General features: G+C 37.0%; 3 protein-coding genes across 5 annotated transcripts; 1 reads left to right on the plus strand and 2 right to left on the minus strand.

The window, feature by feature from the left end:
* The first annotated feature begins 1,389 nt into the window (after positions 1 to 1,389).
* Positions 1,390 to 5,010, plus strand: LOC104724938 (putative arabinosyltransferase ARAD2). The gene is made up of 3 exons (XM_010443505.3): positions 1,390 to 3,708; positions 3,878 to 4,243; positions 4,333 to 5,010. The coding sequence occupies exons 1-3, from the start codon at positions 2,776 to 2,778 to the stop codon at positions 4,519 to 4,521; spliced, it is 1,488 nt and encodes a 495-aa protein (XP_010441807.1). The 5' UTR covers positions 1,390 to 2,775; the 3' UTR covers positions 4,522 to 5,010.
* Positions 5,011 to 5,073: 63 nt separating this feature from the next.
* LOC104724939 (TIR domain-containing protein-like) lies at positions 5,074 to 10,228 on the minus strand. Of its 2 annotated transcripts, XM_010443506.3 has the most exons (3): positions 10,084 to 10,228; positions 5,896 to 6,411; positions 5,074 to 5,781 (listed from the first exon to the last, which is right to left on the minus strand). In XM_010443506.3, the coding sequence occupies exons 2-3, from the start codon at positions 6,405 to 6,407 to the stop codon at positions 5,274 to 5,276; spliced, it is 1,020 nt and encodes a 339-aa protein (XP_010441808.1). In that variant the 5' UTR covers positions 6,408 to 6,411; positions 10,084 to 10,228; the 3' UTR covers positions 5,074 to 5,273. The 2 variants fall into 2 exon arrangements, with proteins under 2 accessions (XP_010441808.1, XP_010441809.2); XM_010443507.3 differs by lacking the exon at positions 10,084 to 10,228 and having other exon boundaries at positions 5,896 to 6,464.
* Positions 10,229 to 14,519: 4,291 nt separating this feature from the next.
* LOC104724941 (TIR domain-containing protein-like) lies at positions 14,520 to 16,192 on the minus strand. 2 transcript variants are annotated; one of them, XM_010443511.2, is made up of 3 exons: positions 16,147 to 16,192; positions 15,444 to 15,958; positions 14,520 to 14,980 (listed from the first exon to the last, which is right to left on the minus strand). In XM_010443511.2, the coding sequence occupies exons 2-3, from the start codon at positions 15,923 to 15,925 to the stop codon at positions 14,731 to 14,733; spliced, it is 732 nt and encodes a 243-aa protein (XP_010441813.1). In that variant the 5' UTR covers positions 15,926 to 15,958; positions 16,147 to 16,192; the 3' UTR covers positions 14,520 to 14,730. The 2 variants fall into 2 exon arrangements, with proteins under 2 accessions (XP_010441813.1, XP_087327070.1); XM_087470944.1 differs by lacking the exon at positions 16,147 to 16,192 and having other exon boundaries at positions 15,444 to 16,060.
* Between the last annotated feature and the right edge of the window lie 11,520 nt (positions 16,193 to 27,712).

The following is a 27,712-nucleotide window of genomic DNA, read 5'->3' on the forward strand; positions in this document are numbered from 1 at the left end:
TGCGACTTGAATATATGTTCTAGGAATTGGTTTGTAAATCCTCAAATAGCAGTCATGATAAAGGAACTGGATTCGAATCTGAGATGTGTATGTGGTTGGGCATTGATATTCCTTGAATCTGCAGGAAGGGAGAAGAGGTATGTGATACTCGAGCTGTACAAACCATGAGCAGAGATTCAGCGACCATGGAGGTACGGCTGGGATTTCAAGATCCTTCTTAGGTCGGCGGTGGATTACAACAATGAGGGTTTCAGACAAAGCATGAGCCACCATCAAAAGCTTTTTCCGAGTTGCAGTGGTGGCGGGGTACAAATCTGAAGTCATAGGGGCTGGATACGGTGGCTGGGAACTCGAGAGAAAGGCCTCACCAAGAAGAACCACCAGCTGGGAAGGGAGGGGGAACGGGCCCTGAAGCTGACGCATGACCAAAGTCGAGATTGTGGATTTCAGAGAAACTTAGAAGGGACTAAAAGGGGACCAAAACAAGCTTAGAAGAGAAAGGAAGAGACGGTGATGAGAGACCAGTGGCCCAGCGACACCGATCGGAATCGACGCCGCCGGGGGAAGAGGTATCGGAGGTTGTGCCAGAGAGTGTCTAGGGCAAACAGCTCCAAGTTCCCTATTAATCCCAATGTCATTTACTTAAAAGATGCAATTAGAGAGCGAACTGGGTGTGAATAACTCACGGTTGAATATAATTTTTCCCAGAGATTTTATCACTGTTTAGTTGTTTATACAGTCGATTACTTCATTTTCGGTCACAAGTCACATATGGAGTCAACTACTTTCACAAAAAAAAAATTGGAACTTTCGGTAATGCTTTGGGATGAAGAGGTGATCATCAATCACGTCATGAAAATTTATAGGCAACCGCTAGTAGAAAACGGTATAAACACATAAAACAAATATTGAAACCTAATCAATGTGTCAGTTTGAGGTATGGCAATATCTGAAATTACATAGAGACACACTTTTTAGTTGATACAATTTGCTCGAGAAATTATCACTGTTTAGCTATTTATACAATCGGTTACTTCATTTTGGGTCCAAATTCACATATGGAGTCAACTATTTTTGGGTGGCGCTTGAAATGGAATTAGGATGAAAAAAGTGATCACATCAATCACGTCATACAAATTTATAAGCGGCTCGTGGTGTTCGCAGGAAACGGTATAAATACGTGAAACAAATATTGAAACCTAATCTACATGTCATTTTGAGATATGACCATATTGACGTGTCTCCATTCACAACCATAATTTTAGATATGGCCATACCTAAAAATTACATGTGGATTAGGTTTCAATACTTGTTTCACGTATTTATACTGTTTCCTACGAGCACCACTAGCTGCCTATAAATATTGAAACCTAATCCACATGTCATATTGAAATAGCTGCACTTGTGTTTATATTCACCATTTTAATTCAATTACAAAACAGTTTACTTTTAAAAATAATAAAATATTACTGAATTCTTTGTGATTCAGTTATATATATATATATAAAAAAAATCTGCTATCAATAGTAATACTTCATTACATGCTGCTGTTGCGTCTTCTCTCTTTCACATATTCCCAATCTCCCTCGCCCTCTGGTCCGCCGACTTGTTCCCATGCCGCTATTCACCCTCTCCTCCGCCGCAAACCACATCATCGATACAATACATATATGATATACATATGTATTTTATTTTATTTTATCATTTTTTAATAAAACAAATAATTATTTATTCAATAAAGAAAATCATTATTTCCTTTATTTTGTAGTTACTTCATTTTGTTAAAAAATTTAAATTTTAAATACATTAATGTTGTTTCTTAAACATTTTTAACTATAATTTTTTAAAAAATTATTTATTGTAACTCGCAAATCTATAGCAGAAATATAATTTATTTTCTGCAAAAAACAAAAATATAATTATTTTTGAAAATATGGCATATTTGTGACGGATATATTATAGAAGATTTTTCTCGCAAATAGCTTGTTTTCTTGTAGTGTGCTACTAACCAAGAAAGATCATTGTTACACCTCTAATTTCCTTTTTTTTTTTTTTTTTGTCTTCAAAATCTCTAGTTATTATAGAGCTCTAGCATTGTTGGATTACGGTGTATACCTTCAACAAAAACAGACTATCACATAATTGTTGTGATGTCCGTTCGACCAAGGCCGTATCACCAATTTTTTTGCATGCACCTTTTGGTTCAGAATTCATCTAATAATTAAGAGGATTTTTTTTTTTTTACTGCAAAAAACATCATACTTTATTACGCTATATAGAATAGGTTAGCTTTATGAGTTAAACACTCCGGAATCTGCTAGGAGAAAATTGTTCCATGTACTCAAGCGCTTTAGCGAGACAATCGGCACGGATATTGTTTGTTTTAGCAATAAATGATATCGAAAATACAGAAAAACTCTTTCTCAGCGTAGAAAAAATTTCCAGCTCGGTAGCTAAAGTTGGCCAATCCTCCATCTCATCAAGTATTTTAGAAATGCTTGAACAATCTAGAAAAAAAATTCAAATTCACCTAGAAAAAAAAATCTAGACATTTAACATTATAAAATTAGAAATGCTTAAACAATCTAGACATTTAACATTATAAAATTCACCTAGAAAAAAAAAATTTGTTTTATACACATTTCATAACAGCTGTAGGTACCGACTTAAAATAGTATTAAATTAACTAAAATTTAATTTGAACTTCAAACGTCGATTTCCTCAAGACTTCGAAAACTCGTGTCTCGTGAATATGAATCAGCTTTTTCTATCTTCATGATATTTATTTATCTTTCCCAAACGAACCTCAATCTCTTCTTCTTCCTCTGGTACTTGTTAAGCTCTTTCTTTAGTCGAAGAAGAAGAAGAAGGAACTGTAAAATTGGAAACGTTTACAAGATGAAAGATAGATTAAACCCCAAAATCAGAAAACCCAACAATAATAATAATTCATCTTCCAAGAAGTTCACTATTTCGTTTCTCTCTGTTTTCTCAGTCTTCCTCTTTGTTAACACCTTCTTCTACCCAAGCTTTTACTCTGATTCTGACTCAGATTCCCGAGAAAGTTTCGATTCTTCGGGGAATTCGAGTAAAACCAAGGTTTACATGTACGACTTGCCGACGAATTTTACTTACGGAGTTATCGAGCAACACGGCTTAGCTCGCGGCGGTGATAAGAAAATTGATGACGTCACCGGGTTGAGATATCCGGGTCATCAGCATATGCATGAGTGGTATCTTTTCTCGGATCTTAACCGACCCGGAAACGAACGGTTCGGGTCTCCAATTGTCAGGGTTTTTGATCCGGCTGAGGCGGATTTGTTCTATGTCTCTGCTTTCTCTTCGTTAAGCTTGATTGTGAATTCGGGCCGACCCGGTAACTCTGGATCCGGGTATGGGTACAGTGATGAGGAGATGCAAGAGAGTTTAGTAGGTTGGTTGGAAGGTCAAGAGTGGTGGAGGAGGAACAACGGGAGGGATCACGTGATTGTTGCAGGTGACCCGAATGCGTTGAAACGGGTCATGGATCGGGTCAAGAATGCGGTTTTGCTTGTGACCGATTTTGGCCGGTTAAGAGCTGACCAAGGGTCACTTGTGAAAGACGTAATCATACCTTATTCTCCTAGGATTGATGCTTATGAAGGCGAGCTTGGAGTAAAGCAGAGGAACAACTTGTTGTTCTTCATGGGAAATCTATATCGTAAAGATGTAAGATTGTAGTGATCTTTGCTGTTTTTGAATCTTGCATTTGGAATAGAGTTTTTAGGAGTTGAGTACTTCTGAGTTAGATATAGAGAATCTCGCCATGGTTACTAGTTAATGTTGTTTGATTTTGACAATGTTTGTTCTAATGTGTTCTGCTCTGTGTGTTTGACAGGGAGGAAGAGTGCGAGATTTGCTTTTCAAACTGCTTGAGAAGGAAGACGATGTTGTGATCAAACATGGAACACAAACAAGAGAGAATAGGCGTGAAGCTAAACAAGGAATGCATACTTCTAAGTTTTGTCTACATCCAGCTGGCGATACTCCTACTGCTTGCAGATTATTTGATTCAGTTGCCAGTTTATGTGTTCCGGTGATTGTAAGTGATGGCATTGAGCTACCTTTTGAAGATGTTATAGACTACAGAAAGTTCTGTATTTTCTTGAGGAGTGATGCTGCGTTGAAACCGGGGTTTGTGGTTAAGAAGCTGAGAAAAGTGAAACCAGAAAAGATTATTAAGTACCAAAAGACAATGAAAGAGGTAAAAAGAGTTTCTTGCTTTGTCTTCTTGGAGTTACTTTGGATCTAATGAAAACAAATATGTGAAATTTTTGGACTTGGTTCGTGTAGGTTAGGCGATATTTCGACTATACGCATCCAAATGGAAGTGTGAACGAAATCTGGAGACAAGTTACTCAGAAGATACCGCTAATCAAACTGATGATCAATCGAGAGAAGCGCATGATCAAGAGAGAAGGAAGTGTCCCACAATGTTCTTGTTTATGCTCAAACCTGACCGGGATCATCCATGGTGTCTAGTAGGTTTTTAAGCCTTTCGCAAAACTGATCCAAGTACAGTAAGTACATTATCTATTCAGGACTTACTGGATCCCACAATGGATTAACAAGCGAGCTCACTATTAATGATGAATCAAGGACTGGAAGGACAAAGAAAACGTTTCCTAACCCAAGCTATGAATGACGCTGTTGCCTGGTGAAACTTGGTGTTGGTGGTTTGTTCTGATCGACCTTATCCTAAATTTGCCAGACAAGATCAGAATAACGGAAGCATAAGATCCACTTACAGGTCTGGAAATTTTTCCTATCAGGGAAAAGCAGAGGAGAATTAGTTCACAGGACTGGCAGAGTAAAACAGGACAGCTCTTTTTTTTTTTGTTCTATATGGTAGTAAATAACAAATTATACATAGATGTAATGTACAACCAAATAGTGTGAACTGCTTTAAGGTTGTGAATACACTTTGTACATTTGACTACCACAACTTAATAAAAGTGATCATCTATGACAGAAGATAAATTAAGCAAGCAAGCGAAACTAGTAGCAAGCCTTAACACCTAACAAGAAAGGATATAGGAAAAAGAAATGTGTTCATAAAAGACATACAAGGCTACCAAGGTGTCTTTGGACAAAGAAAATCAAGTAATATAGCAAGCAACACACTTATTCTGAAGGTAATAAACACACACACATGTGTATCAAACAACATACAAACCAACAACAAACATACAATTTCCTACTTATATAATGTCACCAATAAGTAGTTCAACCGATTAAGGAGATGGTGTTTCGGTGCGAGGAGGTGGTGGTCTTCGTTTGAAGCTGGAAGGGGTTGGTCTGGTAAAAGAAGGAGGTGGTGGTGGGCTTGGTCTAGTGAAAGGAGGTGGTGGGCTTGGTCTAGTGAAAGGAAGTGGTGGTGGTTTAAAGTTAGAAGGGCTTGGTCTGGTGCCAGGAGGTGGTGGTGGTTCGGTGTTGGAAGGGGTTGGTGTGGTTGTGCCATGAGGTGGGTTGTTCTGATCATTCTTGTTGTTGTTGTGGAACCAGAAAGCAACAGCTGTCGGGAAACCAAACAGCCACTTCTTATTATTGAAAAAATCCGCATTGTTGAAAAACAGAGGGGATATGATGTAGCGACAAAGAAAAGCTGCAACAAAGGCCAAAATGAACACGTCTATCATCGTTAGTTTATTTTCCAGGGGCTTGACCTTTCCTCCCGGCATTTTGTTTAAGTAAGCAATAACAGCATTAACGATCTGGGAATGAAGAGGCGCTGGAACTTTGCTGCAACACAGAGTCGAAAACAAAATATAAAAATAAACAAGGTAAGGTGCCACAATGAAAGATCCTAAATATTCAAAAGTAAAGATCACCACAGTTGTATTAAGAAATCAATACCCGCGAATGTAAGAGAGCAAGCCTTTTCTCTTTGCGATTGACTCCACAGAAGCTTTCCATTTCAAGATATTCTCTGGTTCTTTGAGTTCATATTTATCTTTCAATCGTTCGAAACTTTCGCCGAACTCTCCCTGGAAGTGTTTCACGTCGCTGTGGCTCACCTTGTAGTTGACTGGGACAACCTTAAGTTTACCGTCTCTCGCTAGCTCTTCTATAATGGAAAGCTCTTCCATGCACCATTTAGAGTCTGAGTACCTCTTGGAGAAGATCACAATAGCGATTTTTGACTTTTTGATCTCCGTGAAGAGTTCTTCTAAATTCTCCCCTACTGGCAAGCGGGTATCTGTGAACCAGTTAATCTTTCGAGATCCTAAGATCATCACGACTATTCTTAGAAAGCAGTTGCGAACGTCCTCTCCACGGAAACTGATGAAGACCTGAGGACGAGGAATAAGGCGGCAGCGTGGGCGGGGTTGGGGATTGGATCCACCTTGAGGGGAGGCATCGGCCATGGTTCTGACAATACTCATAAAAGTACACATAAAAATACAATTTTATTTTAACTTCAACGTTAGTAACAAAGGTTATAAAAGCAATATTACAACAAAAACATAATGGGAAACGTGGTAAACAATTCATCAATTGCATGAGGATGACATCAACATTATCAATAAGCAAAGAAGTAGCAACGCACAAATAGTTTTTCCCTGCTGGGAATCAATCGGCTTTTGTTAAGGACCGGTTGTTGATCGAAAATGGGTTGCTTGCAACTGAACTGGTTAAAAACTATCACAAGGAGACAATATCGGAGCGTTGTGCTATCAAGATTGACATATCAAAAGCTTTTGACTCTGTCCAATGGTCTTTTCTCTTGAATGTCCTCTCGGCTCTGCAGCTGCCACCGGAGTTTATCAATTGGGTTAGATTATGTGTTACAACTGCTTCTTTCTTTTTTCAAGTGAATGGTGAGCTTGAAGGATATTTTCATAGCACACGGGGACTAAGGCAAGACTGTTCTCTTTCTCCCTATTTGTTTGTTATATATATGGATGTTTTGTCTAAGCTCTTAGACTCCACTGCTGGTGCAGGCCGTTTTGGTTACCATCCGCGGTGTAAGGACCTTCACCTGAGTCATTTAAGTTTTGCTGATGATCTAATGGTGCTATTTTATGGTAAACCACGTTCCATTGAGGGTATTGTTTCGATTTTTGATCAGTTTGCTAAGCTATCGGGCCTAAAAATTAGTATGGAAAAATCGACAATGTATCGTGCTGGAGTTACGGATGGAGACCGTCAGTTAATAGCGAATCAATTTGATTTTGTGGTTGGGGAGCTGCATGTTCGATACTTGGGTCTGCCATTGGTGACTAAATGTTTTACTGCAGTCGACTACAAGCCTTTACTTGAACAGATAAGAAGCCGAATTGGTTCTTGGACTTCACGCTACCTCTCTTTCGCGGGCCGTTTTAATCTAGTCAGCTCCATCTTATGGAGTATCTGCAACTTCTGGTTAGGTGCTTTTCGGCTACCCTGTGCGTGCATTCGGGAAGTGGAGAAACTATGCTCTGCTTTTTTATGGTCTGGTGCTGATTGAAATCCGAAAAAGCTAAGCTGAAATGGGATGTGATTTGTAGCCCACGAAGGGAGGGAGGGCTTGGTCTTCGTAATTTGAAAGAGGCAAATGATGTCTATTGTTTGAAGTTAGTCTGGCGGATACTTTCACACGGTCGTTCCTTATGGATACAGTAGGTGGACCTATATTTGTTGAAAGGGAGGTCGTTGTGGGTGGTTAAGGAAAACACATACGCGGGCTCTTGGATTTTGCGAAAGATCTTTAAATATAGAGAAGTGGCTAAAACTTTGTGTCAGGTGGAGGTGAGGAATGGGTTGCATACATAATTTTGGTTTGATAATTGGTCGTCTTTAGGCCGGTTAGTGGATGTGGCAGGATCTCGAGGTGCTATAGATTTGGGGATTAGTCAAACAATGACAGTGGCAGAGGCATGGTCTGCTAGGCATAGACGGACACCTCATCTTCCGCACCTTCTCTCCATTGAGAAGGTCATACGCTCGCAGTACCAACGTAGAACAAAGCATCCTGATACGGTCATGTGGAAAGGGAAGAAGGGTACTTTCAAGGCCGAGTTCTCCACGGCAGAAACATGGAATCATATTCGTTCCACATCCGCTGAGGTCACCTGGTACCAGGCGGTTTGGTTTACTCATATTGCTCCTAAATATACTTTCTGCACCTGGTTAGCAGTCCATGATAAACTGGCTACAGGGGAACGAATGTTGCGGTAGAATATTGGGGCTACGGGGACCTGTGTGCTTTGCCAACATAGTCTCAAAACACGTTCGCATCTTTTCTTTGCTTGTAGGTTTGCTTCCAGGTGTGGGCTGCGACGGCTAAGGAGGTGTTTCAATCCCAGTACACCACTGACTGGAACCAGCTCATCACATATTTAGCAGGCCATCAGCAAGACCGTTTGGGTATTTTTTTATCTCACTATATTTTTCAACTCATGATCTACACCATCTGGCGAGAACATAACGGACGGAGGCATGGTCAACACCCCAACACGCCATGGCAGTTGATCAGATGGATTGTTCGCCAAATTCGGGACCAGCTTTTGGCCATTCAACGTCAAGGGGATAAGTGTTATGACAATGGGCTTCAGGCTTGGTTCCTAACTAGAATAAGAGATTGAGCCATTTTTGTTTTTAATGTAACCTAAACTCCTCTATGTTTTTTCAATCAACCTCTGCACTAATTGTAAAAACACTATCTTCTTTGAATGTAATTTAACATTAAATTCAAAAAAAAAAAAAAGTTTTTCCAAAAACAAGGGCAGTTGAAAACTACAAGTCAGCCACATTCAATTATGCATATCTGGATCGGATGGTGGTGACACGCACTTTTTCAAACTCATTACTGATGCTGTCTCCCCAAAGGTTTGGAAGGATTTGTCTAAAATTATTTACTATTTCGTAGATTAATTACTTGGAATATATGGAAATAGCAAAAAACAAAGAAGTTTAAATCAGCACTGAGTCTCTGAGTTATATACCAAATGCAAGACCACAAAGACACACTTTGTGTCGATAATAACACCCCTTGTAAGTCGTTTTAGGGTCTCTAGGTTCATGCGTCAGGTCACATGTGGAAACTCCCAAGTTAAAAGAAAAAAAAAACAACAAAAAGCAGAGAGTTAAAATGGAAAAGGAAGATCAGTTATGTTAAATTTTGGGCTTCCATAAACCAGAACATGTCCATATCCACTTTTCTAGGTTAATGAGAACTTGAACTTTGGGTTATGATACCGTATTAAATTTAGGTTTATTTTGGCTTTCCAACTAAAAACCAACAGGCAATTAGTGGAATGATCATAACCCTATCATAACTCTTATATATTAGCGATAATCTTTTCAAACTTCTGATGTGGGACTTGGATTGTATCCCAACAAAATAGTTCTACGGAGTAAAATACTTGAAATTACCATAAGGTTTATATCATCAATTGCTTATGAGAGAAGTTATAAGCTCTGTGTCGATTATATGTAAAATATTATTCAAGGTTATAGTTGTAATTTTGTTTTATCATTAATTGCAAATTGAGTCTGTTGTTACACTATTTGGTACTGTAATCTTGTATATATAAATTCATCAAAAAGATAAATATATGTGTGTAATAGGAGAGACTCCATCAAACAATTCTCTTTCTGGTTATATCTAAATGGTCATGGAGCAAGTTTTCTCTATACACTTGAATCTGTTCAGTTCTGAATACAAACGACGCTGTAACATCGTAAACCCCAAGGAAAACATCGATGATGTTTTGGCTCTCAAATCATAATATTTACAAAATTTGATATCTTATTTACATATCTTGATATATATAAAAGGTCAAAAGACAAGAAAATGAAGCTAATTACATGTATATAAAAGTCGTCGGTCTTTTTGAATTTCTAAACAAGGTATATAAGTATTGTTCCAAAAACAATTGACACTCAAAATAGTCAATATCTGAAAACCATACGAATACTATACGATGATATAGGTATAATCTGGCTATAAACGAGTTCTAAGAGAAAATAAAAGCCTACGTACCAAGATAGAAATCAAAAACATGATAATCAGGTTAGAAATATTCAGAAACGAAGATCAGCGGGTAAAGATATACTCACATAAAGTTTGAAGACGGTGAGAATTGATGATGATCTCTGAGGATACGAATTTTGGGTTTTCAAGAATGGGTGCTTTGAACATATATCATTTTTTTCTCTGTTTTGGAGAGGATGGCGGCTTAAGGATTTGATTATTTTATGTAGGAAACAACAAGGTGATTAATGATTATACTAGATTAGTATCCGTGCTATAGCACGGGTTAAATTTTATTTTATACAACAAATTTAAATATTTTTATTTGATATATTTTTTAGCATTAAACAATATCATCATATAACCTTAATATTTTATATTTAAACCAAATTATAAGATTATAATTTATTTTATTATAAAACTAACTATATTTTAATTGGTAAATAATAATAGAATATGTAAATAAGATATGCATCTGTTTCTGAAGAAAGAAGTACATATAACTTTAAATTGTGATATGATATTTAAATTGTATATATTACAAATAATAACTTTTAGATATGATATTTATTAAAATGGCAAGGGTTTATTATGTAAACCCTATAAATCTTGATTACCAAGCGAACCCTATAAATCTCGATTATCAAGCGAACCCTATCAATCTAGATCTCGAATCTCGATTATCAAGCAAACCCGTAAAGGTAAATTATACAAATGATACAGTTAAATACAACTAAAATGATTAATGTTTTAATTTTATAACCAATTAATAACTCATATATCTATTATATAGTCTAAAAAAAAATTATGTACTGACTGGACTCATATCTATTATAAAAAATTGTGTAGACTATGTGTAAGCGGTATTTTTAATTTTAAATATTTTTGGCCGTCGAAGGGGTCTCCAGAGTTAATCCTATTTAAATCGGGAGATATTTAAACATTGTTTAGTTTAACAAAAATCGGGAGATATTTAAATAGGGTTACCGAACTCGGAAGATTTCTCGAGTTAAAATATTTTGTTTCATTTGTATATATCATCTTTTATTCCTTCAAATGCTATTATTATTCGAGATTAGGCTTAAAGTGGATTCATTGCTATTGCTATTATTAATAATTAATAATTAATTATAAATAATTGAATAAATAAGCGATATAGGATCTAACAGTAATCAAAGTAGACCCGTAAATATTGAAAGATTATCAAATGTTATACTTAAATTATTAATATGTCAATTCTATAACCAACTAATGACCCATATAACTATTATATCGTCTACCGTCTACCAAAAATAAGTCATGTACTTCCCAAATATTAAAGAGAGGATTTAGTTTATAACCCAAAACATAATTATCACTATACTCAAGTTTATTATGGGCTTTAGTTGGTGACTGATATATGCGGAAACGAGTTGGCCCTTAAAACTATTTTTTCTAGGAATATCTTGGAGCATGATCATAGGTGACACTCACTAACATGTCTTAAAAACAAAAAAAATATATATATATTTTAATTATATTAATTTTTAATATAGTTAAGCGACTAAGGGCATCTCCAACAATGCCTTCATTATAAAGGGAATTCATCTTCAAAATAAAGGTTTAAAGCTGACTTTCTCCAATGGTATACTTTCAAATTTATTTCTAAAAAATTTTCTATTTACATTGTAGTCCACAATCTTACCAAAAATTTGTTATATTTACAAAACTTTCATAGATAAATATAAAATACACAATGAAAAAATATATCAAACAATATGAATAAACTACAATACTTTCTATGATAAAAACACATATAATATTTTATTATATAAAGCTTGATGTCAAAATTATTCATTAACGAGATCGTGACACATGTCAATTGTATTATTCAGATATTGACACATATCAGTTCTAAATTTATTTACTCATTAACGAGATCGTCACACGTGTCAATTGTATTATTCAGATGTTGACACATGTCAATTCTAAATTTTTACAAAGTTGTTCATTAACGAGATCGTGACACATGTCAATTGTATTATTCAGATGTTGACACATATCAGTTCTAAATTTATTAAAATTTTAAAAAATAAAAATGTATAAATTCAAAACCTACCATGAAAAGTTTTTATATAAAAGTAAAATAGAAAAAAAAAACCTAATTTTATTTAAAATCTTTTAAAGAAAAAATAACCTTTGTAAACTACCAAATGTAAAACAAAACTATTAACAGTTTTAAAAATGTTAAAAAACAATTATAAGAAAATTACAAAATTTAAACAGCTTTAAATTTTAAAAATATCATTATAAGGAAATTATATATATAACATAAAATTCGAAATTATAATAATGTTTATTTATTTTAATTTTAAGTTCCTAATTTTACAAGAAAAAATATTACTTTTTATATAAGATAAAAAAAATAACTGTGAAAATATACACCTTTACATAAAGAAAAAGATGGTTGAAAGTAAAAAAAAAAAATAGATTGTCTCATATTTTTTCACCAATAAAATAATTTATTCAAAAAGACTCCTATTGTAATATATAAGATAGGAGTATGTAATATTAACGTTTATGTTTTTATTGATGAAAATAATTAAATATATATTATTTGTTAAATTTAATTTTATTTTAATAACTTTGAACTCATCTACAACTTCTTTTTTTAACTAAAAGTGTATCTATTTACTTTTGTTTTCAACCAAACAATAAATTAAAAGGAAATTCTTCGGTTAGTTGTCCAAGCTGGAGGGAAGGAGTTTACAAAAGAAATTTTAGAGATAATAAAACGCGAAGCACATGCAAGACAATCTGCCTTCGTATTTGACGCACGCATGATCTAAGAGATGGAGAATAGTGGGAAGGACTCCAGCGAGTTAAACTCATCGAGCACGTTGGAGAAGGATGGTCAATCTTTAGAGACTGCACAATAGTGAGTAACTCATCACAGTTAGTTTCGAAATTTTGACAAGCGATCCCTGCAACACATATCCGCTCCATGCCACAACAACGCTTCTAACTCCGAATGTAGGGGGAGGGGCTCTATCTTAGACACTTGGCCTCCAACAACAAGGTTCACTCCTCACCAACACAACACCACCAGCCCAATCATGGATGCACATTGGTTGTTTTCCAAAAACCATCAATCTGACAACCATGTGAAGAAACATGGACATCCAAAGACGGAGATGGAGCTGACATGACCGCCGTAAAAGAGAGCGCCTCTTCCCAGGATAACTTATCGCCCAATGTCTGAGCAATTATATCATTCACCTTAATCTCTAAACATTGAAAAACTTTTTTTATTTATAGCCTTCAAAATTGCCCATAAAATCCATGGTAATTGAAGAAGTTGATCAGGATCACCTTGTTGTGTTGAGAGGCACCCCTCTAGAAAACAAAATTCAAATTTGAGTACACCGACTCATATGGAAAACCCTCTGCGGAGACACGAGTCAGAGATAAATCTTAAACTTCACAGGATCAAGGACAGTCAAAGAAAACATGTTTAATAGTTTCAACCTGCAGAGTCGCACCTTTTACACCAAATATCACATTGGACAACTCCGTGTATCTATTTATTATTATAGATAGTTTTTACTTACTAAAAATATTTACTTTATATTTTTGTTAAATTTTATTTTATTTTAAAAATTCTAAACCCGCACATCCGGCGGGTCCTAATCTATATATATATCAAAAATATAAAATAAAATTACATGTAAAATATAAATTTATTCAGTATAATTATTTCCATAGATATATTCAAATAATAAAATTTATATAGATATATTTCAAATAATAGAATGTATATAGATATAAATCAAACAATTGAATTTATATATATAGATTTCAAACAATTAAACTTATTAGACCTATTTGTAAAATAAAAAAGTTATAAAGACTAAAATAAAATATACATAAAATTTTAACGGGATGAATAGTGCACCCTCAAATTTGAAGGTTCACTATTCAAACCTTTAAAAATTAAAGGTTTAAAGGTCAGTTAGAGTTGCTCTAATAATGATAGGTATTAATTTTTTTTCTCATCCCGTGTCTCAAATGGTCTGCTAGAAGACCTTAATTTTTTCTCATCCCGTGTCTCAAATGGTCTACTAGAAGACCTTAATTTTTTCTCTTTCCTGCTTTTTCTTTGTTTATTATTATTTTTTTGGTTTTGATATTGATACAGACACTACGGATAATCATGCTATTATGGCCAAATTTCCCTTTGGTTTCATCATGTTCCCTTTTTCCTCATTTGAAGTGTATCTATGTGCTCTTGTGTGGATCTTATCCGCTGGGTCTTAAGTAGCCTGGCGAATTTGAGATGACGAAAATTAGAACAGACTACCAGTCCCACTTGAACCACCGCATTGTAGTTCTGGTTTTGTGAAGTGGCTTGTGTAGAAAATATGGACGTAGTAGTACTGAAAATACCTTGTCGTAAGGTACCACAACACAATAAGAATCAATATGCATGAAAACTGTGCATAACAAGAAAGAATCAAGCAAGTAAGCAAGAGACGCCGAAAACTGTGCTCAAATATGCATGCTCACATTCACACCAATGGTATCATACATTCTGATACAGTAGCAAACCTTTTCAAAGCTGACTACAAAGGGAAACGGATAGAAAAATGATCATTCCAAATGAAGAAGCAAAGACTTACAGGACTACCAAGATGTCTTTGGAGTTTGGACAGAGAGAGTTTCAAGTAGTTTACATTGCACAACACACAAGTGTACTAATCAATACAATACGCAATACTGAGTAGGATAGCAGCCATTGTTGGAAAGCCAAGCATCCATTTGCCACTTTTGAAAGGTTTTAAATCATTAAAAATCATGTATGAAAGAAAGCTGAGGAAAGACACTACAAGATAGACACCCAACCAAATTGCTGTAAATACAGCCTTGACGTCTTTTGCTGGCATTTCGTTTAGACAAACTTCAACAGCATGGACAATCTGGCCGACAAGAGGAGGGACAGTTCTGCTGCAACATCAAAAAGAGAACAAAAGAGAAGATAAGAAAATGTTTTAGGACATTACCAGGAAAAGATCTCTTTTTGTAAAATCACCATTGTTTACTACTACATAGTTCCTGAAAGATCTCTCTTATTGTAATGAACAATAAGATGTGATGAATTAATCAATTAATGTTCTTCTACTGTTTTGATATTATTAACTGTAATGAACAAAGAAGATACACTTAATCAAACAGTATTAGGTATAAAAAAAAGCAATTTTGATTCATTAAACAAAAACCAGAAAATTTTGATGCATATGGAAACAAACAAAAAGAATTGGCTCTTTTACTAGCTTTCACCGAATATAATACTTGCTAAAATAAAAGCTATTCATCACACGGCTTCACAGAAATCAGTTTTAGCAATACTTATTGATTAGACCCTAAACACCATCAAATATATATATTTTTTTAATTAAGAAATCAATACCCGGGTAAGCCCTTTATGTTTGCAATTGACTTCACGGAAGCTTCCCATTGCTTAACCTTCCTCGGTTCTCCCATCGCGTGACATTTCTTCAGTTTATCGAAACTTTTTCCAAAATCTCCCTTAAATTTTTTTACGTCGCTCGTGGTCACCTTGTAGAAGACTGGGATCACGATGAGTTTGCCTTCTTTCATTCGCTTGTCAATCTTCACAAGCTCTTCCATGCACCAATAAGAGTCTGGGTACTTCTTGGATAAGATCACGATTGCGATTTTCGACTTGTCGATCTTAGAGAAGAGCTCTTGTAATCCCCGCCCTCCTGGCAAGAAGGTATCTATGAAGACATTAATCCGTTTAGATTTCAAGTTATTCACGAGATCTTTTACCAAGTCATTGCGCACGTCATCTCCACGGAAACTGATGAAAACCTGAGGACCGCGGCGGATTTGGGCATTGGGTTGAGCGCGATTAGTGAGAGCGGCCATTGTTGTTAAGGTTTGACTGTTTACTGTTGACCACTGAAAAAGAAAAAAGTATCCTTTACCTCGTTTTCTAGAAAATAAAAAATAAAATAAATAAAACACAAAGTCATAAAACACCGACAAAAGAGAGATACATTCTCTGACAAGAATTTATCATAGTACTAGACAACGCGTCATTGATTCCAACATGCGCTAACGAACAAAAAAGAAAAAGTATCGTTTACCTCGTTTTCTAGAAAAAAAACTAAAAATAAAAGACAGTCACAAAACACCGACAAAAAAAGAGAGACATTCTCTGACAAGAATTTATCATAGTACTAGACAAGTACAACGCGTCATTGATTCCAACGTGCGCTAACGAAGAACGTTCCCTTATTGGTAGCTGTTGGACCAACCAACTGGACTTACGCGCTTTGGGCCCATGGTTCCCTTCCTAGTCGTCTTGATGTTGACAAGTGCTATGAGAAAGGAAACTTTGCACTTTGATTAGAGAGAGTACGTTTCCGTGTTCTCATAAGTAGTTGAAAATTCTCATACTTAACATAAGTTATGAAAAAACATAAAACACACTCTCTCTAATTAGTAGTAGTAGAAAATTCTCATAGTAGAAAACATAAGTTATGAGAATTTTCTACTACTTATGAGAATTTCCGTACTATGAAAAAACATACTCTAATTAAAAACATTTGTGTTTCACTACTTATGAGAATTTTCAAGAAAATAGTTGTCCATAAACGATAATGCTGGTACTAGAAAGCAACCAAAACCGGAAAACCTAGGGCCTGTTCTTTTACTAATCGCTGGAGTAGCGACAACGACATAGAAGAACAACGATCAAAACAGTAATCAGCAAAGCAAAACAACAACAGCAGAAGCAAAATAACGACGACAACTGTCGCTACAGTGAGAGAAAAGTGTCGCAGGTGATGTTCATATATTTTACCCTGTTTTTCCTTAGCATATTCACATCTTTTGCATGACTTTCTATCTCATTTGTCCATTAATGTGTAGTTTTAGAACTGTTTATGCATTAGACTAGATTTGCATTGCATTTGCATAGTTTCTTGCATAAACAGGTGATTTTGGATCCTAAGGAGCATGGAAGTGATGCTGAGGAAGATTGGAGCTGTCAAGAGAAGGAAACAAGGGGTATGGAGCTGAAGAATCAAGGTCCGGAAGTCCACTCGACCAGACACTCGACCATGTGCAGAGAAGTACTCGACCGGATGGGAGAAGCAGAAGAAGATGCCACTCGACCAGCACTCGACCGAGCACCTGGTCGAGTTGACCGAGCCGCCCACCTATTTTGTCTTTTAGCATTTCTAGGGCTTCCCTTCCTTTTCCTATAAAAGGCCTTGTACCCTGCAACCACCAAAGAGAGAGACTTTTTTAGAGTACAATTGTAGTATTTACCCTTTTGAGATTGTTACTTTTTTGCACTTCTTTGCTTAGATTCTTTAGCCACTTTTGTAGAAAAACAAAGGAATCTTTGATACTTGTTGGTTTCATAACTTTCTAAGTATTGAGAATTTGAGTTTGATTTCTTCTTCAATATTGTAGATCTTCATCTCATCTATCTAATAATGCAAGTTTCATTGATTTATGGGTTTATGACTTTGTTCATCATGTTTTGTGATTGTGAGTAGTGGCTTAGGATCTTGAGTATGGATTAGGGTGGATAAAGGTTATGGTTGTTTGGATTGGTCAAGATTGATTGCTTAATATCTCTTCTGGGTTAGATATGCTCTATGCTATTCTTATACTGAGAGGGTAAGGGTAGATCTTAAGCTTCTTAGCATCATACCAATGTCTAAGTTGCTAGATAAGGCTAATGCTAGAGATTATCATAAAGCATGCTAAGAGATTAGATGTTTGTTGATTTTTGACATTAATGATCTGGTTGTTTAATGCCTGCTTTGATATGTAATAGCTAGTGAGATCTAGGTCTAAGAAGTATCTTGGCTTGATTGTTATTGTCATGAGAATGGATTAACATGTATTAGAAGATCATTGTCTAGAGATAGCTCATTGTTGATTGAGATTTGTTGGCCAATTTAGATAATCATAGCTTGAGTCCATCCCATGAATCCATCCTTAAGATATTTCCTTGTTTATTGATTTCCCTGTTTTAAATCCTGTTAATTGATTGTTGTTTGCTCTGTTTCAATATTTGCTCTGTTTCTGACATTCACTCATCAAATCGACCATCCACTCGATCGGATGCTCGATCGAGTGCTTGCTCGAGCTCATTCCAGAGTTCCTGTTTTATGTTCTGCATCTTTCTGTTTCATTCCCTGTTTCATTCTAGTTGCATGTCCTCTTGCATTACATTTAGTTCCTGTTAATCTTGTGTCATTACTTGTTTTGCTTTACTATAGTTCCTGTTCTTGTTTCATTTCATTACTGCTTTGATCATTTTGTTTACTTTGCATTTAGTATCTTGTTTTAGTAGCTCTACATTCTACATTTCATTATCATCATTAGGTTGTTAGTGAAAAACATCCTTTATATTTGGCTTGACTTAGATGAGTATTCACATCCTGAGTGCTTGCATCACACTCATTATGGTTTGACATCCTTTATGCTACAACTACATAAGGGTAATTGAAAGACCTTGCATCCATCTCTATATTCATCATCATATCATATCATCCATCATCATCACACAAGAAAGCAATTTTCAGCAGGGTGGAAGCAGAATCGCTAGAATTTCAAGCGACAGTTGTTGTCGTTCATCTAAACAGTAACGATGACTCTTTTCCCAATTGCAGCGACTATTTAATTGATTATGATTGTGTTTTTGTCTATTTTCTTGGGTCGCTATCGCTCAATGAGCGACATTAAAAACAACAGGCCCCTAGTTAACACTTGACAGGACTTAAACCCGTTCTGCAAACATATGAGTGAGAGAAAAACCGTTGGATGAGCTCAAACATGAACTCTTCCTAAGAACAAAATAACAAAAAAGCTGGCTTAAATGTTCTTCCACAATTGGTCTTGTGTAATTGACGAATTAAACATATTTATCATCAAAAAAATAACTGAAATTAAAAACATTTTGTGTTTCACTACTTATGAGAATTATCAAGAAATTACTTGTCCGTGTTCTTCCAAGGTCAAGCGAGTCATCTCTGCTATAGAACTCGACGAATCCTCCCAATTCAAGATCTTGAGTACTCAGTCGTTTGCATATTTCTCCCACGTTTCCTTAAATTGTCTACCAAATTCGCCCTCGAGGTTCTTCACATCGGTCATATACTAACATCATAGCTAGAATGTTGGTTTAAGCCTGAAGGGAGCTTGAGACTTAAGCTATCCTAAGCCTATCTGGAATAGAGTTCCTAGAGAGATTAGGACTTGGAGTTGTTTAGGAGTTATCTAAACATACATTACCAAATAGGATTAGGATTAGTAGGTTTTGGTTTTATATATATAGGGATGCAACTAAGGTGCATAACATAGAGCTTTACGAGAGAACAGAGATTGAGAGAGTTGTAACCTTAGTTTTGAGAGATTTTCTAAGGCTTAATAAAGAGAGTAATTCTTTATAAATTCTTTTGAGTTCTTAATCTTTCTTTCTTTGTAAAACAAGAATTGGTATCAGAACCAAACATGAGTGAAGTTGCTATAATATCAGATAAACCACAAGGAGGACCTTCTTCGATTCAATGTCCTATGTTAAATTCTACAAACTATACTGTATGGTCTACGCGAATGAGAATTTGCCTTAGACTCCATAAAGTCTGGGATATTATTGAAGAAGGAACAATGGACGTGGAGAAGAATGATATGTCAACAGCCCTTCTGTTCCAATCAATACCGGAGGCACTTATCTTGCAAGTAGGCGAGTTAGATACAACAAGGAAGGTGTGAGACGCTATCAAAGCACGACATATGGGAGCAGAAAGAGTCCAAGAAGCAAGATTACAAACTCTAGTGGCAGAGTTTGACCGTCTTAAGATGAAGGACTTCGAAACTATTGATGCTTTTGCAGGAAAACTATCCGAGATAGCATCAAAATCAGCTGCTCTAGGAGCAAGCATTGAAGAATCGAAACTGGTTAAAAATTTTCTTAAGAGTCTTCCTCAGACGAAATTCATACACATAGTGGCGTCCCTTGAGCAAGTATTAGATCTTAATACTACCACCTTTGAAGACATCATAGGTCGGCTAAAGACCGATGAAGAGCGTATTTTTGAAGAAGAAGAAGAAGCACATGATAGTCAAACCAAACTGATGTATTCTAACATGGAGAGAAAACCGAGATTTCAACAGTGAGTACAGAGGCAGAGGACATGGAAGCCGTTTTTATCAGAGAGGAAGAGGACATAGCTACTGTGTCTTGTTTCTATGAGCACCATGTGATAGGACTCCCATTCAAATAAAACACATGACCTGCTGTACTTCTCCCATCATCTGGATCAGTGTTATAACTGTTGTCACCGTAGTTCTCTCTCTAGTGTTAGACAAATAAAGACGAAATTAGCCGTACATATGGTTTCAGGAAGCTGAAAAAAACCTAAACCAAATCGTATTGAAAAAAACAAAGATATCAAGATAAGTAATTAGTCCCTCTGGTTCATAAAAAATGTTATTCTAGAGATTTTGTTTTGTTTAACAAAGAATATTATTCTACATTTCTAATGTATTTTTATGCTAAATTTTCTAATATACTCCTAAACCCAATTCTCATTTCATTGAATTTAAATGATTAATCATGTATTAAATAAGTATAAACATATATAATTCAAGCTTTTATTAATTTGTGTAAATTGTGTCAAAACGACAGTATTTATGAAATAGAAGAAGTATGATTTTGACATATTCATTTAGTTAAATTATGTAATACTCCCTCTGTTTCACAAAGAGTATCATTTTGACATATTTCACACAAAAAGTGTGATAGAGAGCGGAAGCTTAATTAATAGACGAGAACGCTGGATCTCTAGGAGAACTCGGATTCACGAACGGATCTTGCTTAGAACGTCGTAACTTGACGAAGAAACAATAAGGATAGGGTCGAGATCGGGAACAATATCGACGTGGTTTTGCAAGTCCTCCTTGCAGGGCTTGAACACAAGTTCTTAGGGTTGAGAGTCCTTTTCTCTAGGCTTTACACAAAGCTCTCGTAAAACTTGTTTATTCAATAATCAATAATTAACTACAATAATGAGTCACGTCTCTTTAAATAAGAGGAAGAGGATGAAAACCCTAACCGAAAGAAAAAGCAAACAAACACAAGCCCACATATACATTAAGCCCATAAGAAACAAAACCTAAATAATGAATGAACTCAAACGTGATGACCGTCACGTTTGGGTTGAAGATGCGCTGCATCAAAGTGTCATTTAGTTAAATTTCCCTATGTGGATGATTTTTGGCTCTCATATCGTAATATTTCCAAAACTTGATATCTATTTGCAACTACATGCATATCTTGATCATATATACAAAAGTCAAAGACAAAGAAAATGAAGCTGATTTATGAAATATTGTGTAAAGCTAGCGTTGGTTTATTCATTGATACAAGCCTAGTATTTATACATGTGTAGTTGCCTATATTTGATAACACTGTATCTTAGAGATTATAGAGATATAGAAGATTTACATTTATCTTATTCTAACACCCTCCCCTCTCGTTGATGGTACGTAATCCTTAACACCCAACATGGATAATAGTCATTCAAATGTTGGTCGCGGGAGAGATTTAGTGAGAAGGTCGGCAACCTGATCCTTAGTAGAGACGTGTTATGTTGTAATCAGTTTGGCGAGGACAGCATCACAGACTTGGTGAAAATCTGCTCTATATGTTTCTCGTACGCTCATGAATTTGCAGCAATGTGTATCGCCACCAGACTATCACAATGGAGAGATATCGGAGAAGTGAGATGGACACCCAAGTCTTTGAAAAGACCCTTCAGCCACTTGATTTCCTTTAGAGTATATGACATGGCTCGATACTCAGTTTATGCCGAAAAAGACAAGTCAATATCTTGTTTCTTTGTTTTCCATGAGACTGGAGAGTCACCCAAATAAGTGACATAAGCGGAGAGAGAGCATCGAGTGAGCGGATAGATGTTGTATTCAGAATCACAGTACGCAGAGACGGCGAGCACACTATCATATCAAAATAGAAGGCCTTGTGCAGGAGACCCCTTGAGATAACGGACGAGACGCAGAGCTACTTCCCAATGTGCGACCCGTGGAGTCTTCATAAATTGAGATAGAATGTGAAGGTCGGGTGATGGTCAGGTAGATAAGTCGGCCAACAAGTCGGCGATATTTCTCAGGATTAGCGTACACCGGACCTTTGATAGTAGCAAGGTTGTGAATGAGTTCAATGGGGACAACGGAAGGTTGACAACCAAGCAGACCCACCTCATTAATGATATCTAATGCATACTAGTGTTGAGATAAACAAAAACCATCGGAACCTCTAGAGACCTCAAAGCCTAGAAAATACTTAAGCTTGCCAAGATCTTTCATGTGAAAACACTTATGAAGCTGAGCTTTGAAACAATTGATAGCAGCAAGATCATTCCCAACAACAATAAAATCATCCACATAGACCAAAACATGAATACTCTTATCCCCTTGGTGTAGAGTAAATAAATAATAGTCCTGGTAACTTTGAGTAAAACCAAGTTGACGGAATGCATGTAGACATCTTAGCGAACCAACAGCGAGGCACCTGTTTGGGCCCATACAACAACTTAAGCAGACGACAAACTTTGGTAGGATCCGAACATTGAAAACCTTGTGGTAGTTTCATGTACACTTCTTCCTCATAATTACCATGAAGGAAAGCATTATGAACATTCATTTGGTGAACCTCCCAGTCTTTGGCGGCAGCAACAGCGAGAAGAGAACAAACTGTAGTCATTTTAGCAACATAAGCAAAAGTTTATGTAAAATTTATACCCTCTTTCTGATGATATCCCATGACAACCAGACAAGCTTTGTAGGGTTCGAGTGTACCATCAGAATTGCATTTCAGCTTGTAAACCCATTTGCTATTAATGACCTTCTTTCCATGTGGCAAATCAGTAATATCACGTGTATGGTTGGCTTCAAAGGCCTCAATTTCTTTAGTCATAGAATCACACCATTCTTTAATAAGAACATCATCCTTGAAGTGTTTGGGCTCCGTACTATCAAGGATGGCGGCCATAAAGGCAATGTGATTGGCTGAAAACCCAGCATTAGTCATAGAATCTGAGATGAGATAAAGAATTTTACCAGAAACTGATTTCGAGGCTGTTGAATTGGAGAGACCAGAGGAGAGAGCGTGAGAGGGAGAGTGTACTGAGTGAGATGCAAATGATTTATTTTCTGTAGAATTGGTGATGAAATCTTTCAGTAGAACTGACTTCTTCTTTTCTCTATGCCCCTTGCCCAACAACTCAGGAAGACCTGGAGGCGAAGGAGAGGTAGATGCTAGTAAAGGATCCACCGATCAAGTAGGCGACACGATTTTTCCAGTGCTCATAGTAGGTGTAGAGTGATCGATTGATGGAGTGGCTAGATGGATCGTTCTCGTCGGTGTTGAAATTGGAATGGCAGAATTAGACGGTGTAGCATCAAACGAGATATTAGTCAGATCGGTCGATCGAGTCACTGCAAGTTCAATAGTAAGAGAATCTGAGGGCAAAGGATGAGCAGTCGAAGTGTTCTCCAAATTGGCAGTCGGAGCAGGAGTTTGGGCTGGGGAAGGCACACAAGCAGGAGGCAATGGCAAGAACCAATCATCATTTTCAAACGAATGAGCAGTAGAAGACACTATATCAAGAGGTTGCGGTTGAGAAGAGTACATAAAAATCTTCTTGAAAACGAACATAACGACTTGCAAAAATCTTTCCAGGTCAAAGACACGCCAAGCTTTCTTCCCATGAGGATAACCGAGCAAAATACAACGACAGCTTCGAGCAGTAAATTTATCTTTGCTTTGTGACCGGATGTGAGCATGGCAAAAACAATCAAAAGTGTGAAGCATGTCCTAAGATGGAAGTTTCCCAAATAAAACTTCATACAAAGTTTTTCCATTCAGCACCGGTGAAGGAATTCGGTTAGTGAGATGAGTAGCCATGAAAATACTTTCACGCCAATATTTAATGGGAATATTCCCTTGAAAGAGACATGCACATGCAACATTTAAAATATGCTGGTGTTTCCGTTCAACTGACCATTTTGTTGCGCAATGTCGACACAAGAAGTCTGGTGCATAATACCATGCTCTTGAAAGTAGGATGTTATACACGTAAATTCAGTACCATTGTCACTACGAATGACTTTAACTTGTTAGCCAAACTGTCATTCGGCCATAACACAAAATATGCGTAAAAGTTGTGAAACCTCTTATTTAGCAGACATGAAATATGTCCAAACAGAGCGAAAGTAATCATCAACTAGTGTTAGGAAATAGACAGCACCTTTAGTAGACGGAGTTCGATATGGACCACAAACATCGCAATGAACTAAAGAAAAACATTCCATTGTTTTATTTTTGCTAATTGGAAAAACCACTCTTGTTTGTGTAGCACAAAAACAAGTATCACAACTATCAAGCTTGTCAAATCCTTGAGAAGATTGACAACATTTTGGTAAAGAAAGCAAAACAAAAGTAGAAGGATGACCTAGTCTACGATGCCACAAGGTTCCAGAGATTGCATAATCCGATGAAGCTTTGTGAACACGAGCAACCAAAACACCAGTAAAGTAGTACACTCCCTCATGTTCTCCCCCCACTCCAATCAAAGTCCTCGAAAAACGGTCCTGTAAAAACACAACGTTTTAGTAAAGATTGCAATTGAACCAGTTTGTTTAAGTAATTTGGAAACAAATATAAGGGTGCAATCGAAATCAGGAATAAATAACACATCTTTAAGCTTGTAAGAGGCGCTGAGAAGGAGGGTGCCACATTTAGTTGCACGAGAAGCTTTGCCATTTGGTTTTGTGAAAGGAAATGGAATAATATCAAACACATAATGTAAAATAGAACAATCACATGTCATGTGATGGGAAGCACCAGTATCAATAATCACATCGGTAAGACAAGTTTTACCCGACAAACGTTCAAAGGTAGTGTTAGGACGCTGAACTTGGAGGAGAGAGATGAGCTGAAATATCTGATCATTGCCCTCTATTGTAAGATTAGTAGCTAGAAACTTGCACGTGGTTGACTCGACCACGTCCACGAGAAGGGCTACGACCGCCACCACGACTTGAGCTACCACCACGGTAGGAGCCACGACCACGGGAAGAACTTTGGTTGTCCTGGCGGTATTGATCTAACCACCAATCATGATGGCCATGAACCAAAAAATTTCGGTCACCTCATGACCTTTGTGGTTACAATGAGTGCAGAAGAGAGTGGGGCAGTTGCATGGCCGTGATGCATTAGGAGGTGAGACGCGAGGTGGGACACTGGATTGCACCTATTCCCTTAATAACAATCAAAATATCAATGCATTAAATCCCCTAATTAGATCCCTAAAACCATGATTAGAACTACCTCTTTGGCTCACGCAGGAACATCACAATGTCCAACAGCCAACAATCGCAATAAGGGTAGCCACCAAGGCCACAAAACATCATAAAGAACATAGAAATGTCTCGCAGGACCGCCACCAAGGCCAAAATAATTGTCCAAAAGGACCGCCACCATGACACTAATAAAACTTGTAGCTCCCCGACCACCACCTTTTAGTGAGCCCCATGTAAGCTCCCAGTCCATGGACCCACCACTCTTAGTGGACCCCCATCTACTCCCGGTCCATGGACCAACCCATAGCCGAAGACCTGTTTGCAACGTCTAGAAGGCTTTAAAGACTTCTTTACACACCCTACAAATCACCACATGATATTTTCCTTTGTTTTTTTCCTCACTAGAACAGTTCCGGCAGTCACTTTCGGGAAGGTTATCCATTCTGAAACTCCTCCAGCATAAGCACGCTTCATTGTGGAGTTCTCTCAAGACCTTTGACTGAAAAGATAATTGCACTTTGGTGACATAGATGGCCATATCAATTCTTTTAAACCTTTACGAATGTCCCTGAAACCGGAGTGTCACAATTCATCCTTACTAATAGATCGCGACGTCCTCATTACGCACCAAGATCGCCACCTCCGACAATGTAAGCCCACTCAACCCCACACTTGTCTGCGTTCAGCTCTGACACCACTTGTAACGCCTCGACCGTCACCTTACTTAGCAGCCCCCATGTACAGCCTCGGACCATGGGCCACCTTGTTTAGTAGGCTTCACATCCACTCTCGACCTGTGGAGCCACCCATATGTGACTATCAGTTTGCTACATCTCGGAGGCTTTAAAGACTAGCTTGCTGGGAGTGTGGATTTGTTCATTGTTGGTCAGAATCTTCCTGCAGAGAGGTAAGTGCATGACCATGGCTTATTTAAGCTAAGATCTTTAGCTTTTTGTGATTTTGTGCTTATGTGATTGTTTTTGTTGAGTTTCCTTTGGTTTTTCGTGACTGTTGTGGCTGGGTTTTGCTTATGGGAATGCTTGGAGCGGATTGGAGGAGCTTGGAGGCAAGATTCGGAGTTTCTGATCGAAGGGAATTGATGCTCGGCATCGGTGTCGATCGACACCAGTTGGGGTGTCGGTCGACACCAACGTGAGGACGGCTCAACAACTTTAGCGAGTGTCGATCGACACCATGTGGAGGTGTCGGTCGACACCACTAGGGTTTTGGGTTTTTGTCGAGCATGTATCAGTGTCGGTCGACACCACTTGGTGTCGGTCGACACCCTTCCTCAGTTACAACGATGACGTGATTGCTTTGCATATTGCCTGGTTTGTTTGTATTGTTTGTTGTTTGTGGCATGTAGAGATCTTATTGCTTGTGTGTATAGCCCAGTTGATGGGAGGATTGCCTCACTGAGTGTTTATCAAATACTCATGCATCTCAATTTGTGTTTGTGGTGTAGGTAAAGGCAAAGTGTCATCGTGGAATCAGGGCAATGAAGAGGAGGATGTTCTAGGGACTCGATTGGATGTTGTCTGGCATTGCTAGGTTGCTAGAGTTGGGTCATTAGAAACATTGCTAGGTTGATGGTTTCATGTTTCCTGTTGTTTGGTATTTGGATATTGCTTATGTTATAATATTAATTTATTATTGGATATTTATTGGTTATTGGTACTGCTTATTTTCTGTTGTTGGTTGTGATTGTGGTTAGGTGGCTAGTGGATATGGGACCACTAGTTGCAGTTTATTTATTTATTATTATTATTATTATTTACTATTTAAAAAAAAATGGGTCGGGTCGTTTCAAGTTAAAATGTGCAGTCTCGCCGAGGGAATATCGATCACTGAACTTATTGACTCCTTCAACTTTTTAATGCCCAAGATTTCCTTCATATGCTCCTTTTCCTCTCTCTTTTCTCACTTCCAAAGGATTGATTTCTCCCTAATTTTCTAGGGTATCATTGTATTTTTTTATCAATCCTTTGCTCTTTTCTTATGGACAGGTTTCCATGAATTCCAAAGGATGCACGGGTTTACGCACAACCCTCGGTTCACTTCTTTTATTAACTATATCCTCTTCTTCTTCTTTGTTTCTTTTGTTCTTTTTTCTTTTTTTAATATTGAGTATTGAAGGGAAGAGAGAGGGGAAGCATACTTTGTGAGGAGATGCAAGTCGTGTATTGCTTAAGGGAGGAGTCTTGTTCAATGTATACCAAGTCCCAAGGCAAGAAGTTAAATCCATTTAAGTCCTTTCAAAGCTAGAGACAACGCATGATCAACTTAATGTTCTCGTTGGTGAGGGTC

This window comes from Camelina sativa, chromosome 11 (assembly GCF_030686135.1).
Source record: "Camelina sativa cultivar CO46 ecotype springtype chromosome 11, ASM3068613v1".
In the NCBI taxonomy this organism is placed as follows: Eukaryota; Viridiplantae; Streptophyta; class Magnoliopsida; order Brassicales; family Brassicaceae; genus Camelina; species Camelina sativa.

Coding starts and splice junctions, on each gene's coding strand:
- LOC104724938 (XM_010443505.3), top strand. CDS start 2,776: ATGATATTTATTTATCTTTCCCAAACGAACCTCAATCTCTTCTTCTTC. Junction 3,709..3,877: donor GAAATCTATATCGTAAAGAT/GTAAGATTGTAG, acceptor TGTGTTTGACAG/GGAGGAAGAGTGCGAGATTT. Junction 4,244..4,332: donor ACCAAAAGACAATGAAAGAG/GTAAAAAGAGTT, acceptor TGGTTCGTGTAG/GTTAGGCGATATTTCGACTA.
- LOC104724939 (XM_010443507.3), bottom strand. CDS start 6,437: ATGTGTACTTTTATGAGTATTGTCAGAACCATGGCCGATGCCTCCCCT. Junction 5,782..5,895: donor TTGCTCTCTTACATTCGCGG/GTATTGATTTCT, acceptor TCTGTGTTGCAG/CAAAGTTCCAGCGCCTCTTC.
- LOC104724941 (XM_010443511.2), bottom strand. CDS start 15,925: ATGGCCGCTCTCACTAATCGCGCTCAACCCAATGCCCAAATCCGCCGC. Junction 14,981..15,443: donor AACATAAAGGGCTTACCCGG/GTATTGATTTCT, acceptor TTGATGTTGCAG/CAGAACTGTCCCTCCTCTTG.